The sequence below is a fragment of the Carica papaya genome, chromosome 3, assembly GCF_054855325.1.
Source record: "Carica papaya isolate Zhongbai chromosome 3, ASM5485532v1, whole genome shotgun sequence".
In the NCBI taxonomy this organism is placed as follows: Eukaryota; Viridiplantae; Streptophyta; class Magnoliopsida; order Brassicales; family Caricaceae; genus Carica; species Carica papaya.
The window spans coordinates 23470912-23486658 of record NC_142311.1 but is presented as its reverse complement, the minus strand read 5'-3'; the positions used below and the strand labels follow the sequence as shown (position 1 = coordinate 23486658).

Here is a 15747-nt window from a genome sequence, read left to right as displayed (position 1 = left end):
TAATCTAGACCGTCCGATCGCGATTTATTTAGGATTAAATCTGGGCCGTCCATCACGATGCGATCTGGACCGTCCGTGCCTGATTGAATCTGGGTCGTCCGTACGCGTGAGATCTGGGCCGTCTGTGCGCACGGGAACGGATCTGGACCGTCCGATCGCGCGCACGCAGATCACCCACGTGGCCTGTCCCCTGGTCAGTGTTTCCTTGCCACGCGGTGTGTCCTGGTTGGCCGGGGCTGCTTACCGGGCCGCTGACGTGGGTGCTGATGTGGCACAACTTTTTTAAATTGCGTTTTGACCTCCGATTTCTGATTTTCTTTTCAGAAACACCCCTAGAATCCAAATTTTCACCCTTTTTTCCTAAAATCAATTTCAATTAAATCCAAATAATATTTTTACCCAATTTTATCATTATTATTATTTTTATTTTCATTAAATTAAATTAAATTAAATCAAATTAAATAAATAAAAAATCTAAAAAATTCAAATACAAAGAAAGGAAAATAAAATAAAAATAATAATAATAAGAATAAAAATTAAAATACTTGGGTGTTACAACTCTCCCCCCCTTAAAGAAATTTGGTCCCCCAAATTTGCCTCTTACTCTTGGTCAAACAAATGGGGATACTGGGCTCTAAATTCTGATTCTAGCTCCCAGGTAGCCTCCCTGGGCGTGTGGTTCTGCCACACGACCTTTACAAATGATATTTCCCGGTTGCGGAGTATTCTGCTCTTTCGGTCCGTGATACTGACTGGTACTTCTTCATAAGACAAGTCCTCTTGGAGTGGAAACGGTTCATGAGCCAAGACATGAGAAGGGTCTGGGTTGTACTTACGTAGCATGGATACGTGGAACACGTTGTGGACTCTGGAGAGCTCTGGAGGCAGTGCTAGTCTGTATGCAGCAGTACCAATCCTGTCTAAGATTTCAAAGGGTCCAATATATCAGGGGTTTAATTTTCCCCTCCTGCCGAACCTACTAATTCCCTTGAAAGGAGTGACCTTAAGAAACACTCGGTCGCCTTTCTCAAATGCTAGGTCTCTCCTCCGAGTATCTGAATAACTCTTCTGCCTACTCTGAGCTGTCTGAATGTTCTTTCTGATTTTAACTATTTTGGACGTGGTCTCTTCTACCAACTCTGGGCTGAACAATCTTCTATCGCCCACTTCCTCCCAACAAATCGGTGACCTGCACGGGCGCCCATATAACGCCTCATATGGAGCCATGCCGATGCTTGCTTGGTAGCTATTGTTGTAGGCAAACTCTATCAGGGGTAGATGGTCGTCTCAATGGCCCCCAGAGTCCAGGACACAAGCTCGGAGCATATCCTCAAGCGTATGAATTGTCCATCAGTTTGGGGATGGAAGGAAGTACTAAGAGATAGTTTTGTTCCCATAGCTTGCTGGAAGCTACTCCAAAATCGAGAAGTGAACCTGGGATCCCTGTCGGATACTACTGTCACTCGAACCCCATGCAACCTGACTATCTCCCAAATATACATCCTTGCCAAATTGTCCAATGAATCGGTCATCCTGATCGCTAGGAAGTGGGAAGACTTGATAAGTCGGTCAACGATTACCCATATGGCATCATGTCCTGAACGTGCCTTGGGTAGCCCCGATACGAAGTCCATGGTGATATGTTCCCACTTCCACTCCGGGATCGGTAAAGGCTGAAGTAACCCACCTGGGCGCTGATGCTTTGCCTTGACCTGCTGACATACCAAGCATTTAGATACAAAGTCGGCTATGTCTCTCTTCATCCCATGCCACCAAAACCGGGGTCGCATGCTTTGGTACATTTTGGTGCTTCCTGGATGCATGGCAAACTTCGAGCTATGGGACTCCGTCATGATGTCTCTTTTTAACTCACTGTCATCTGGGACACACACCTTGTCTTGGAAATGAAGTAATCCATCGGCAGAGATTCAGAATTCTAAGCTCCCTCCCTGTTCTCCATCCTTTTTGCGGGCTACCAGGGCGGGGTCAACTGTTTGAGCTTCTCTTATTCTCTGGATTAATTCGGGCTGGACTGTCAGGCAGCCCAAACATGTGACTCTCTTCAGATCATGAAATTAAACCTGTTGCGTGGCCCCAATTGGTCTGCATTCTGAAACCATCAAATGGGCTAAAATACCTGCACTTTTCCTACTGAGGGCATCTGTTACCACGTTGCCCTTACCCGGATGGTATAAGATATCACAATCATAGTCTTTAAGGAGTTCCATCCTTCTTCTCTGACGCATGTTGAGATCCTTCTGAGTGAATATGTGTTTCAAACTCTTATGATCGGTATAGATCTGAAAGGTCTCTCCGTACAAATAATGGCCTAGGTTTTCAAGGCGTGAATGATTGCGGCAAGCTCCAAGTCATGGGTGGGATAGTTCTTCTCATGATTCTTTAACTGTCTGGACCCGTATGCTATAACCTTTCCATGCTGCATTAGGACACAACCCAGGCCCAGATAGGAGGCATCACTATAAACTATATATCCTCCCGATCCACTCGGTAAAGCCAGCACGGGTGCAGTGGTCAGCCGCTTCTTTAATTCTGAAAAAATTCTTTCGCAGTCTTCATTCTACTCAAACTTGGCATTCTTCTTTGTGAGTCAGGTTAGAGGAGCTGCTAGACTGGAGAATCCTTCAACGAACCTGCGGTAATAACATGTCATTCCCAGGAAGCTACGGATTTCTTTAACTGATGTTAGCTTCTCCTAGCCAAGTACCACTTCAACCTTTTCAGGATTCACTGATACCCCTTCCTTCAATATGATGTGTCCTAGGAAGGTGGTCTGCTCAAGCCAGAATCCACACTTACTCAACTTCGCATATAACCTCTTGTTTCTAAGGACCTGCAAAACTTGGGCAAGATGGTGAGCATGTTCTTCTCTGTTTTTTGAGTAGATTAAGATATCATCGATGAACACGATGACAAATTGATCCAAGAACTCTCTGAAGACCCTGTTCATCAGATCCATAAAGATTACCGGGGCATTGGTTTGCCCAAATGGCATGACCAAAAACTCATAGTGTCCGTACCTGGTTCGGAAGGCCGTCTTGGGGATGTCTTCTGTTCTTATCTTCACCTGATGGTAACCTGATCGTAGGTCTATTTTAGAGAAGACCTGTGCATCCTGCAGCTGATCAAAGAGGCCATCAATCTGGGGAAGGGGATACTTATTTTTGACCGTAACCTTGTTCAATCCTCTATAGTCAATGCACAGTCTCAATGTTCCATCTCCCTTCCTTGCAAAAGTGACTCCAGCACCCCAAGGGGACATACCATGTCTAATAAAACCACTGTCTTGCAATTCAGTGATCTGTTTCTTCAGCTCTTCCATCTCAATGTGGCTCATGCGGTAAGGAGCAATCGAAATGGGCTAGGTACCTGGCTGTAGGTCTATAGTGAACTCAACTTCTCTGTCCACTGGCAGACCGGGCAGTTCGTCCGAAAACACATCTGGGAAGTCTCGAACTACTGGAATCTCTTGAATTAAAATTTCCTTCTTGGCTTGCCTAGTCAGAGAAAACAACAAGATTAAGGCACTAGAAGTTAAGAAAACTTGCCATCAAGGAATAAGTATTGAATAATTTTATTAATTTGTAAATGGCTCCTCGTTAGGAGGATTAAATACAACTTTCTTGTTAAAGCAATCTATGGTGGCGTGATACGCCGCTAGCCAATCCATTCCTAAGATTACATCAAAATCCCCCGTGTCTAACCCTATCAGATCTACACTCAGTTTCTTATTTGTTATCTCCACGGCAAAAGCCCTATAGATAACTTTCCCTAGTAGTGTTTCACCCCTGGCAGTAGACACAAACAACAATGAATCAAATTTTTCAGGTGATACATTAATTTTGGAAGTAAAAGCATGTGAAACAGTAGAGTGCGATGCACCAGTGTCAAATAAAATATGAGAAATATGGTCATAGATAGTATACATACCCTGTACTACATCCGGGTCAGCATCGGCATCCTGCTGGGTAAGGTTGTATGCTCTGCCCTGGATAGGAGGCCTCCCTTGATTCTGGTTCCTCGGGCATTCTCTTGCATAATGCTGGGCACTGCCACAAATGCGACAAGTGTTGCTGAGGCTGTAGCAGGGTCGGTCCCCGTGATCTCTACCGCAGTGCTGACAGATCTTCCCACGTGCTGCCCTTGGAGCCTGAGGAGGGGCCTGGATGGCTAGTCTGGGCCTCTTATTTGGTTGGGCAGGCGCAGTAGGTGCTGGCCTGCGGAACGGAGCTGAGGGTCGGGAACTCCCTCCTGGCATAGGACGGGTGCTGAAGCTTCTTTCCATGATCTGTGCCTTTGCTAGGACTGCTGAATATGTCTTGAGCTCCAGTACTAACAAGTGTTGCCTGATCTCTGGGCGGAGACCCCACTGAAATCTCCTGGCCTTTCGGCCCTCATCCATCAATGTCTCCGGGGAGTATCAGCCCAGCTCTAGGAACTTACGAGAATATTCTAATACTGTCATGTTTCCCTGAACAAGTTGAACAAACTCTGTTTCCTTTAGGTGTCGGATGTGCTCAAGGAGATACTCCGCATGGAAGGCCGCTAAGAACTGCTCCCAAATGACTCGTGTAGGCAGGGTGGTTTGCTTGAGCTCCCACTAATGTCCTGCTTCCCCTACCAGCATGTAGGAAGCAAGGGCAGCTCTCTACTCAGGAATTACTCCCAAGGTCCTAAAAGCTCTCTCAGTCTCCGCCAGCCAGTACTGGGCCCCTTCAAAACAGGATCCCCTTGCAAAGGTGGAGGGGTTCAGTCTCCTGTACCTCTCTATGTAACCCGGGTCGATCAAAGAAGGAACAAGGTCCCGTAGAGGAGGGACTGGACCCGACTGGGGATAGACTGGGGGGTCCTGTGGTGGCACCTGCTGATATGCTGGGGGCACTGGGTCGTGCTGTGGCGGTGCCGGGTAGTACCGTGGGTGGGGCACCAGGTTGTACTACGGTAGTGGTGCCGAGTGGTACTGTGGAGGAGCAGGCTCGTGCCGGGTGGCTCGGGATTAGCCTGCTGTAGCGGAGGCTCAACTTGCAGTAGTGGAGGAGGGTCGGGTAACTCCCTTCTCTCCTCTCGCCCTTGCTGGGCAGCTATGAATCCTTCCATCATCTCAAATAACCTGTCTACATCCTCCCGAAGTGAATTATCCCAGGCCACTCGGTTTAGTGGGGGTCTTCCTCTCCTCATCTCTCTGCACCTGCATTTCATAAGGAATGGTTGAGTAACGGTTTATCGGTGAATATTTCTCTAAGCATTATTGTGTAAGGGATGGCTCTGAGGAACGCTGCTCTGGTACCAATTATAACGGCCTCAGAAATTTAAATGAAATATATGTATTAAAAATCTCAAATGCGGAAGCGTAATAAAAATTTTGATTAACATCCCTTACACAATAACTAAAACATACTCAAAACATGAAGGAACAAACTAACTAAAAGAGATACTCGAAATAAAAACTATAAATATAACTATAAATTCTTTAGGCATCCCCTTCGTCGTCTTCCTGTGGAACGGGCTTGGGAACAATGTCTTCCTAATCTGAAATGGTTAAATAAGGGATGAGCTACACCAGCCCAGTAGAGACATCACACTATCTCACCGCCACCGAAGTAAAGGTGGGTAGAAAACAAAAATGACCAATGGAGCATAATTTATAATGAACTCGTTTATTAACATAAAAACCTTTACTATCCACTTACCTCGGTGAGATCCATGAAAACAACATATGAAAATAATAACCTTATAATATCATGAAATCATACACACTTTATAACAAAACGCATATCATACCTTTACATTTCAATCATCAGAAAACAGATTTCCCCTTTTGCCAGCCTACTAGTATCACTGGGGATCCATAGGGGTCCCCGCTACACGTGAACCATTAACATTTACAACCTGATTCCAGGGCTGTCCTTATACCCCGTCCGGTATGGGCGCCTAAACCATGAACCTCAATACCCTGTCCAGTATGGGCGCCAAAGCACATAAGGTCTCCATACCCTGTCCGGTATGAGAGACCACGTTCTCGGTAGGGTTTCCTACGGACCCGGTCTGTCCACCATCTCCCAGGACATCTAGTTAGGTTGTCCACATTTTCCACTTATCAATTCACGTAACCTTTTTACCTTTTTCCTTAATCTCAATAATCCAATCATACACAACATGTAAACAAGTAATTGACACCAAATAAGACAATACAGTACCGGGTTCACCATAATACAAACCATAATAAAAAAAATCATGATTCATGCATACGAGACCATAACATAATTACATCAAACATCATGCTACGTTTAATACTAAAAATTAGATCAAACAATAACAGACCGACACTGTATCAGACTCGGGCTCCACTGGCAACCTTAATCAATTATATATCTATAAAGTCACACAGTATAGTTTAATTATTTATTTAGCTTTAATACCGTGATAGAAAATAGGGTGAGGGGTCCTTACTTGTTTCGGGGTCTGAATTCGACTCTACAGTGTGCCTACAGGCTGTCCCTAATTTTCCTTCATTTTTTTTCTAGAAAACTGAAATGCACTACCGGTACCTGCACGTGCCCCAAAAAATTCCAAATCAGACCTAGGGCCCCTTTCGACCAATATCGAAATTCTGGCACGGCAGCTCCGCCGTGCTCCAGCGATGGCGTCGCCGCTTGCAGCAATGATTCGCCTCAGGTTGGCCATTTTTAGCCATTTTCGGCCGAATTCGGCCACACTTGCATCGGTCCCTGCGATAAAACAACCCTAGGGCCCTCGGTGGGCCAAAAAATCACGAAAAACTGAAACTTACTGGTAGTGGTGCTCTCGGGTGCAGCGGCTCCTCTGGCATGAGTCGCATTTTGATGTTTGGCTCTGATCAACCTGTAGAGAAAAGAACGGTGACCACAGTGGTATAAAATTTGCATCGATCGGGGTCGAGAAGGGCCTCATCGGAGGCAAAAATAGAGGGGGGGCCGCGGCGGCACCGCTGGACTTCGGTGGGGCTTTCCGGCCGATCAGCCGGTGGTTTTGCTCCAGTTTGGCCATAGGCGGATTCAGCATCGAAAAACGAGTCAGGGGGAGAAAATTTACCTCGATTGGCGGTCAAAAAATTCTCCGGTGCTGCGGCGGGTGGCGGCGGTCGGCTCCTCCGGCATCTGGTTCTTCTTCTCTGGCGAGGCACTGCCGGCTAGGGTTTTGTGGTTGGGTGTGGGTGTGGTTATTTATACCCTTCCCCTTTTAATCTCAACCGTCCATCAAGTTTTCATCTGGACCGTCCGATCGCGATTTATTTGGGATTAAATCTGGACCGTCCATCGCGATGCGATCTGGGCCGTCCGTGGCTGATTGAATCTGGGCCGTCCGTACGCATGAGATCTGGGCCGTCCGTGCGCTCATTTGATCTGGGCTGTCTGTGCGTGCGGGAACGGATCTCGGCTGTCTGATCGTGCGCATGCAGATCGCCCACGTGGCTCGTCCCCTGGTTAGCGTTTCCTTACCACGCGACGTGTCCTAGTTGGCCGGGGCTGCTGACATGGGTGCTGACGTAGCACAACTTTTCTAAATTGCATTTTGACCCCCGATTTCTGATTTTCTTTTCAAAAACACCCCCAGAATCTAAATTTTCACCCCTTTTTCCTAAAATCAATTTCAATTAAATCCAAATAATATTTTTACCCAATTTTATCATTATTATTATTTTTATTTTCATTAAATTAAATTAAATTAAATTAAATCAAATTAAATAAATAAAAAATCTAAAAAATTCAAATAAAAAAAAGAAAATAAAATAAAAATTAATAATAATAAGAATAAAAATTAAAATACTTGGTTGTTACTCTAAATCACTTTCCAAATATCCATAGATTATTTATTTCAGTTCAAAAATTTTATAACTTATAGTATAATAAGATCTACTTTTTCCATTGCCTATATAAAATACTCAACTGTATGTCATTTATCCTTCCATCACAATTCAATTGTTCTTTAATTAAACATAGTCTTCTTGACTGGTGCAACAAAGAAGGATAGTGAAAAGGTTGTTTTCCAAAGCCTACATAACCTCTCAAGTTATATATTATAGAAAATAGTCAAGGGTACGCACTTAACCTCCATTCATTTGAAGAAAGAAGAAAAAAGTTTATTTCCATTCTTCTTAATCTTCAAGCCCAAATATCAAATCTAGATGTTCGACGTTAATATTTTCTGCAGTTTAAATCTCAGGTTAGAATGTTTAAAGGAGGAAGCTTTGGAGAAGACCTGTACCAGAAAAATCTTACGGGACCCAAGACTATGTTGCACTCGTTTCAACTCGGTAAGGCTTCATTTGTGCCATCCATACAAAAATCTTTTTTCATTAATTTTATTGTAGATGTGTTTTTCATGGAGAGTTTTCTTTATGATAAATAACTAACAATATAGATAAAATTAAAATTGTCACTGCAGCTGAATGGCTTCATTTTCTATTACACATCTCACTAGGAGCTTCAGTAGAAGAACGAACTTGATATGCTTGTTCCTAATCCATACAAGATTAAGTTTAATAATATATCAAGTTACAAGTTTGAGTAGCGTGAAATAGAGCTGGTGAAGTTTTTTCGGGGGAAAATAATCAATTTGGGAATTTAGTTCTTTTAACTCCTAAGAAAAATGCTCTTAAAATTGGTCGTAATGTTGCATATTGTTACTGCAAGCTTTTCTATTCCTCGAGAGCATCGATACAAGCTCAAATATCTATTAATGAGCCTTCCAACAATACTAATAATCTATTGATTTAAATTTTACATATAAATGTCTATTTACTATTTTTTTAACAAACTATGATAAATGAATCCAATATGCTTATTTTAAGTATATGGATTGAAGTACTAATGAGATATATTACTCTAATATTAGTCGTCCCATCAAAAGAAAGATTTTTTTTTAAAGAATGATAAGATGTTATATAACAGATGTAGGCTTTAGTGATGGTTATGACCTTATAGTCACTTCAATATAAATTTGAGAAAAGGTTTTATTCTTGTTTTACCATTTATATAAGATATACTAATTTTTTAAGCTGAGACGATCTTTGACCATGCACCATTCATGGTGGTGGCTTACTCCTAATCTATTTAATAATTTTATATTTTATCTTTCAAAAAGAATTTAAGTATCTCATTTTAATAGAACCCAAGAATTTTGAGTATTAAGAAAAATATCCAATTCTTTTATAAATTATTATTGTTCAGGATATAATATCTGCATATATTTAAAAGAAACCTATTATCATATCACTAGTTCTTACTAAATCAGATTCTTTAATTCATTTAGGGATTTTAGTAAAATTCTCTTAAATAATAAGATTATGATAAATTAGAAAATAAATTTAGGGATACCTCACACTTCTTTTAAGTATACTTTATATGTACATATTTACAAATATAAATATGTCTACTTAAACAATATATAGCATTATTGTTAGAGAATTTTTTAGATAGAAAAGGAATATACATATATATGTATAATCTATTGTCCTTTAGCTCTTCTCTCATTAATTCCAAAGGGTTTTCTTTCTCTTCTCAAAAACTCAAATTCCAAACATAAATTTTCAAGTCTAATCATCACCCATCATACAAAAACAAGGACTTTTGATAAGAGCTTCCAATGCATGGCCACCATAGAACATAAACAAATGATGACTAGTTATAGAGCCTTGTTGTCCACCACCTCTATGCATATAGCCTCTGGAGATGCTGTCGCTGGCACCATAGATATTTGTGTACAACGCAGTGGAAGATGGCACGTGCATCCAGATACTAATTAAAAGTGATGATCAAGCTCGAGTCATTAATAAAAAAACATGATCATGTAGTCTAGATTTTACGTATAGTTGACATAAAGTTTGAAAGATGAAACTTTCAATTTACATAATCATTAAGCAAGAGTGATGATGAGGAGATTAGGATTGTGCATTTTGCATATAATAAATGCAGGTGGGGCACTGACAGTCTCTAAAGAGACACTTGTAGGAACCAAAGGAGACGTAAGAGATGCATTATGCATTTTGGATCTCTTCTACACCATCTGCAAGTTTTGCGACTTGCCCTTTCTTAATCAGCATCATAGTGTATCTTTTAGAAACAAATATATACACATTACTATGCATAACATGTAGTGGATTTGCATATAAATATGTTCATATATAACCAAAAAAATGATAAAGGTTTACCTCTCATGAGGCCAGTCAGGGCACCTCCACCTTTTATTAGCCAAAGCATCACGGTAGAGGCTGTAATCCCTAATTGTGTGAATGCAAAAGCATAAGTCATTTTTACTCCTTATACAATTAATGAGTTGCCCTGATGGAATTGCTGCTTTTTGCCAATGAGCCTTGATCTTTTATTTATGTCTACACAAGACTTGACATTTCAGAATAGTACACATTGAATTGCTAATTGCATCTTTATGCCACCAATCTCACCTACTTAATAGTAATTGATAATTTCATATTTTATATATATTTATTTATTTATATGCATCAATTTATACATAATGCGAGGAAAAATTGAGACTAAAAATTTTTTTTAAGGCTAAAAATTGAGGTGGAAATGAAGAGACAACATAATGTGAGGGAAAAAAAATAATTGTGAGCTAAGAAGTGAGAACAAATTGACTACTTGAATAGAACAGCTTCCAAGGAGGGTGGAATAATTTTTTTTTGTATAATTATATTTTAAAATTTTATACCAGATCAGTAATAAGTTAAAGCTAACTGAAAAAATTTATAAATGTATCACATTAATTAAACTTACAAGTTTCTTCCGCATAAAGATTAAATTCAAATGTAAATGTTATTTGAAGTGACTCATTTTGTACTATAATAGCCACCATAGAATTAATAAAATCAATATTTATAAGTATAATAAAATATCTAATAAGTATAATAATATTAAGTCCCAAATAGCCATGGATTCTTTATTTAAGAAATAATATTTTAAATAGTCGCAATTCTTTATTTACTTTAAATAGTTTATGATTCTTTATTTGAGTTCAAAGATTTCATAACTTATAGTATAAAATAAAGCTTACATTTTTCACAGCCTGCACAAAATAATCAACCCTATATATTATTCTCTTCTTACATTGTAATTGTTCTTCAATAATTAGTTAATCCCCTTGATTGATGCAAATAAGAAGTATCGTGAAAAGTTAGTTACCTTCTCTATGGACCTATGATTTTATATTACACTATACTTTGAGTAGGATGTTAAAGGGTATTTCAAAATTTTCATTAGCAATTAGATCAAGTTTTCAAGGTTAATTACTAACCAATCTTTATATATTGGTATATAAATACATGATTTAAAGCAGAGATATTAAATTAAAATAACTAATCACATTATTGTAAAGTACAGTCAATGTTTTTTTGTAACATGACTTTTTACCTTATGCGTGGTGATAAACTTTTATCATTATCTCAATACAATTTTCTCTTTTGGAGATCTAAATGAGCCAATTAACAGCATCTATGAGTCGGTTGGAATTGGAAGACTAATTACCATATAAAATTGAGGTTAATCCAAGCCAAAATATTAGTGCTATCATATTGAGAAGTTGTAAGGAACTATTAGAAAATTCCAGTCTTGGGCAAGGCTTATGAAAAGACACAGAATCAGAAGCTGCAGTTGATGGCAAGATAGATCCAACAAAGCCAGACTCTAACCAAGCAACATTATTCACAATCCCTCCACCATTTCCACAAAGATTTACACAATTAAGGAAAAAAAGAGAAGACAAAGAGATCCTATAAACTTTTCACAAAGTCGAGGTAAACATTCCTTTACTCAATACAATTAAATAGGTACCTCGATATACCAAGTTTTTAAAAGAGTTGTGCACCAACAAGAAAAAATCTGAGCTGTAATGAAAGAGTAAGCGTGGGGGAAAATGATTCAGCTATAATTCAGAGTAAACTACCTCCCAAATCCAAGGACCAAGGTATGTTTTCTATTTATTACAAGATAGGCACTTTAGAAATAAAGAAACTCATGTATGATTTAAGAGCATTAATAAATGTCATGCCTTTGTTTATTTATTCAAGGTTAAATGCAGGTCCATTAAAAGAAACATATGTTGTACTTCAACTAGCTAATAGAGGAGTAGTTTATCCTGAAAGAGTTCTAGAGGATGTGCTTGTCAAAGTAAATAGTCTCGTTTTTCCTACTAATTTTTATGTGTTATACGTGGAAGATGATAAATTATCTAATCTCTCTGATATTTTGCTAAGAAGACCTTTCTTTAGTACGACCAAAACGAAGATAGATGTGCAAGATGGTACACTCATTATGGAATTTGATGGAGAAATTGTAAAATTTAATGTTTATGATGATATGAAGTATCCTAATGATGTGTCTTATGTTTATGGTGTTGATACTGCAGATCCTCTAAGTTAAAAATATTTTTATTCGAGCCATGATGATAAGTTGAACATTGTGTTTTCTAATGATTTTGATGTGGACAGCTTAAAAATTTTAGAAGAGGATCTTGTTGATGAGAAGACTTCACATGATATCGTGTTTGAATTGGAGTTACTTAAACCTCAAAGGAGCAATGCATCGTGTGTTGACCTTTCTATTTTTGACACAGAATGTTTACCTTCTATTTTGTAGGCACCAAAACCGGAGCTCAAACCGCTACCTGAACATTTAAAATATGTATTCTTGGGAGGATAAGAGACCCTTCTAGTGATAAGTTTTAACGAGCTAAGCAGGCTATAAGAAGACAAACTAATTTAAGTGCTTAATAATTGATAATGTCTAGCCCAGGACATTAAACAAGGGCGTTTGATGGGAGGCAACTCATTCATTTTTTTCACTATTTTTCAATTTTCATTAATTGCATTAGTGATTTCAATTTATTTACAATATTTTTCTCTGAGTTAACATGAGTTCTATGGTAATTAGAATGTAGGGATAGGAAATTCAAGTGCTGAAGTAAAAAAAAAAGCCAAACTTTGGAACAACCAAACAAGCCTTTTCCCAAGGCTTGTGTCAGGCCCATAAGATAGGGCCGTGTGTTTGGGAGACACGACCGTGTGTTACCACCAAAGCATTTCTATGAGGGAAACACAGTCATGTGTTTGCCCAACATGGCCATGTGTCAATCTACACATAAGCCTTACCCAAGGCTTATGCTAGACTTTTAAGACATGACCGTGTGCTACCACAAAAGCGTTTTTGTGAGGGAGACACGACCGTGTGCTTGGTAAACACGATCGTGATGTGTCTACAACAAGGAAATCAATAGAATCCTAAGAAAAATATGGTCATGTGTCATTCCCCACATAAGCCTTGCCCTAAGACTTATATTGCCTGGCAATACATTTGTTGGTTCTCAAAATGTGATGTTTCCCAATGTATCTCACCTCCAAGTCAAGAAACCCAGGGAGTTAATTTGTCACTTCATTTTTATTTTTCATTATTTGCATCACATTGGGGACAATATGTAGTTTAAGTATGGGGGAGAGGCATTCTACATTATGCATCTTAGGTAGCTAGTTTTTCTTTTTAGCATCTCATTCTTGGTATTTAGACCTTGCCTAATTTTTGCCACACCACACATACACCTTCAATAATGTTTTTACCCCAATCTTCACAATTATCTCCATTATTTTTAACCAACTCTAATAGGGCATTTCAAAAGTCAATTTGCACTTATAAACATCTCCTAGGAGCTGTAGATTATTTTTCATCTTTTCACACTATAGATGGTTATCTTTGATTACATATTGACATGGCTTGTTTGAGAGTTGCCTATTAAAAAAGTTAATTAATTTTCTCTTATTTTTGGGTGAATATTAATACTCAAAAGAACTCCTCTAAAACTTGTCCAAAATTGGGTGCTTTAAATTAATAAATCAAATTATCTATCATGTCATGAGTAGGATGTAAAATACACTCAATTTTAAAAACTATTGTAGTAAAAGTGTGAGATGAAGTGTAAAATGCACTCATAATGAAAGGGAAAACAAGAAGAGAGCATGAATAATAATCTACTCCTCTAGTTAAATGATTTCGAGTAGCACTAATAGCCACTAGAAACTAGTGACCAACTGAGTAACCGGGTGCATTCACCACAAATGTTTTCCTTATGTCAAAAGGTTGGTGACATTTCAAGCAAGTAAAGGTGCTCAAGCTTTTCTATTTTTGACATGAACCGATTACATGAATCCTTATATCTAGATAAGTTTGGTGGCTGTTCTACTAGGTATTGGCTATTCCCCTCAATGAAATTTTTGTGTGCTAAATTTGTAAAACTCTCTCATGTCGTATTTGGATTTATTAAAGTGGTTATTTATTGGTGTGGTTCCATGAAACTCAATCCCACAAATTACTAGTGGATGGTTATTCTTGCAACTTGAGGGTTGAGGTGTAACATAGGAGTTGTGATGAAATGATTGGGAGTAAGTGAGTTGAAGGTGAAGAGATGGGGATTGATGGAGTATATTGTGTAGTACTGGAGGGCAATAACAAGATAAGTGTGGGGGAGTTTGATAGTACCTAAAAACAACATCATTATCACCCACTTTTAGGTTATTAAACTTGATGGTTTGTTATCGAATCCAATTAATTTTTTATTTTTTGTTGCAGTAAAGGATATAAGGACGAAACGAGCAAAAACAACATGAAAAGAAGAAGAGTTCGTGAAAAGAGTCGTCAGCCCAGAAATAAGCCTTGGGCGAAGCTTGGGTCCTGTCCCAAACAACTTAGCCTTGGGCAAGGATAAGAGTCGCACACGGTAGCAGATTTTAATTAAAACGTGTGCTTTTCAAATATGTAAAAAAGATATTACTCAAGCCAAGATATGGGGCCTAACATCAAGGGAAAATATTCTATAAGGCTTGGGATAAGCCAAAAATCAAAGAAAATGATCCTAATCAACAAAAGAAGAAAACAATAGTTCCATTTCTATAAAGAGGGCGGCTGTCAAAGCAGAATCATCATCTCTCTTCTTTTCGACGTCGCATACAGTAGCTTCTGTTACTTCTGCAATTTTTTTTTCATCTTTCTTTTTTTTTCTACTCTCCAGGAACTCATTTGTGTTAAAAACCCACCATGAGTAGCTAATTTATTTTACTTTTCCTAGTCGATAGATCTAGCAAACTCTAACAATGTATTTGTGAGATCTTATCGAACTAATTTCAGTTTTGTTTCAAAGCTAGTATTTATCTACTTCCTGCACCTATATATTTTTGTTGTTTTGAATATGTTTGAATGGGGCCCGTCATACAAAAAGAGAAACTGCAAGTAGCTAGACGAACCCCTCAAATCCATAATTGTTTGAGTGGTTCCAGTACCAAGTAGCGATCAATGCCCTATTGAGGAGGTAAGTAATCTAGTTGACCAGTTCACGTGGATGAATCCGGCAACTTTAACCAGGTCTTTTTAGCTCTCTAGGCCATTGACAAGTTAAATCCTTTGGATGTTCCCAAGATTGCTTTGCAGCGAGAACCAACTAACAAATGTTTATTGATTGGTTTAGGAATAAGGAAGGATTGGTTCGTAGAACGTTTCCGAAAACTATAACTGATTTGCCATATTTTGGGTAAAATGAACCCTTGCATCTATGATCAATTACACTACTAGAGCTAGTTATTTCGTCAACTAGAAATTCTTCTTACAATTGTTTTAGTTTATAATTTGTAGCCAAATTTTTTTTAATATTATTATGTTACTTGTTTATTTTATATTTTGTGTATTAGATTCTACA

The 15747-nt window shown here is 38.8% G+C and overlaps 1 protein-coding gene across 1 annotated transcript; it reads left to right on the top strand.

The window, feature by feature from the left end:
- The first annotated feature begins 6658 nt into the window (after positions 1-6658).
- Positions 6659-12431, top strand: LOC148266994 (uncharacterized). Its single transcript, XM_088216074.1, has 2 exons — positions 6659-6693; positions 12080-12431. The coding sequence occupies exons 1-2, from the start codon at positions 6659-6661 to the stop codon at positions 12429-12431; spliced, it is 387 nt and encodes a 128-aa protein (XP_088072200.1).
- Positions 12432-15747: the final 3316 nt, after the last annotated feature.

Coding starts and splice junctions, on each gene's coding strand:
- LOC148266994 (XM_088216074.1), top strand. CDS start 6,659: ATGGCGTCGCCGCTTGCAGCAATGATTCGCCTCAG. Junction 6,694..12,079: donor GCAGCAATGATTCGCCTCAG/GTTGGCCATTTT, acceptor TATTTATTCAAG/GTTAAATGCAGGTCCATTAA.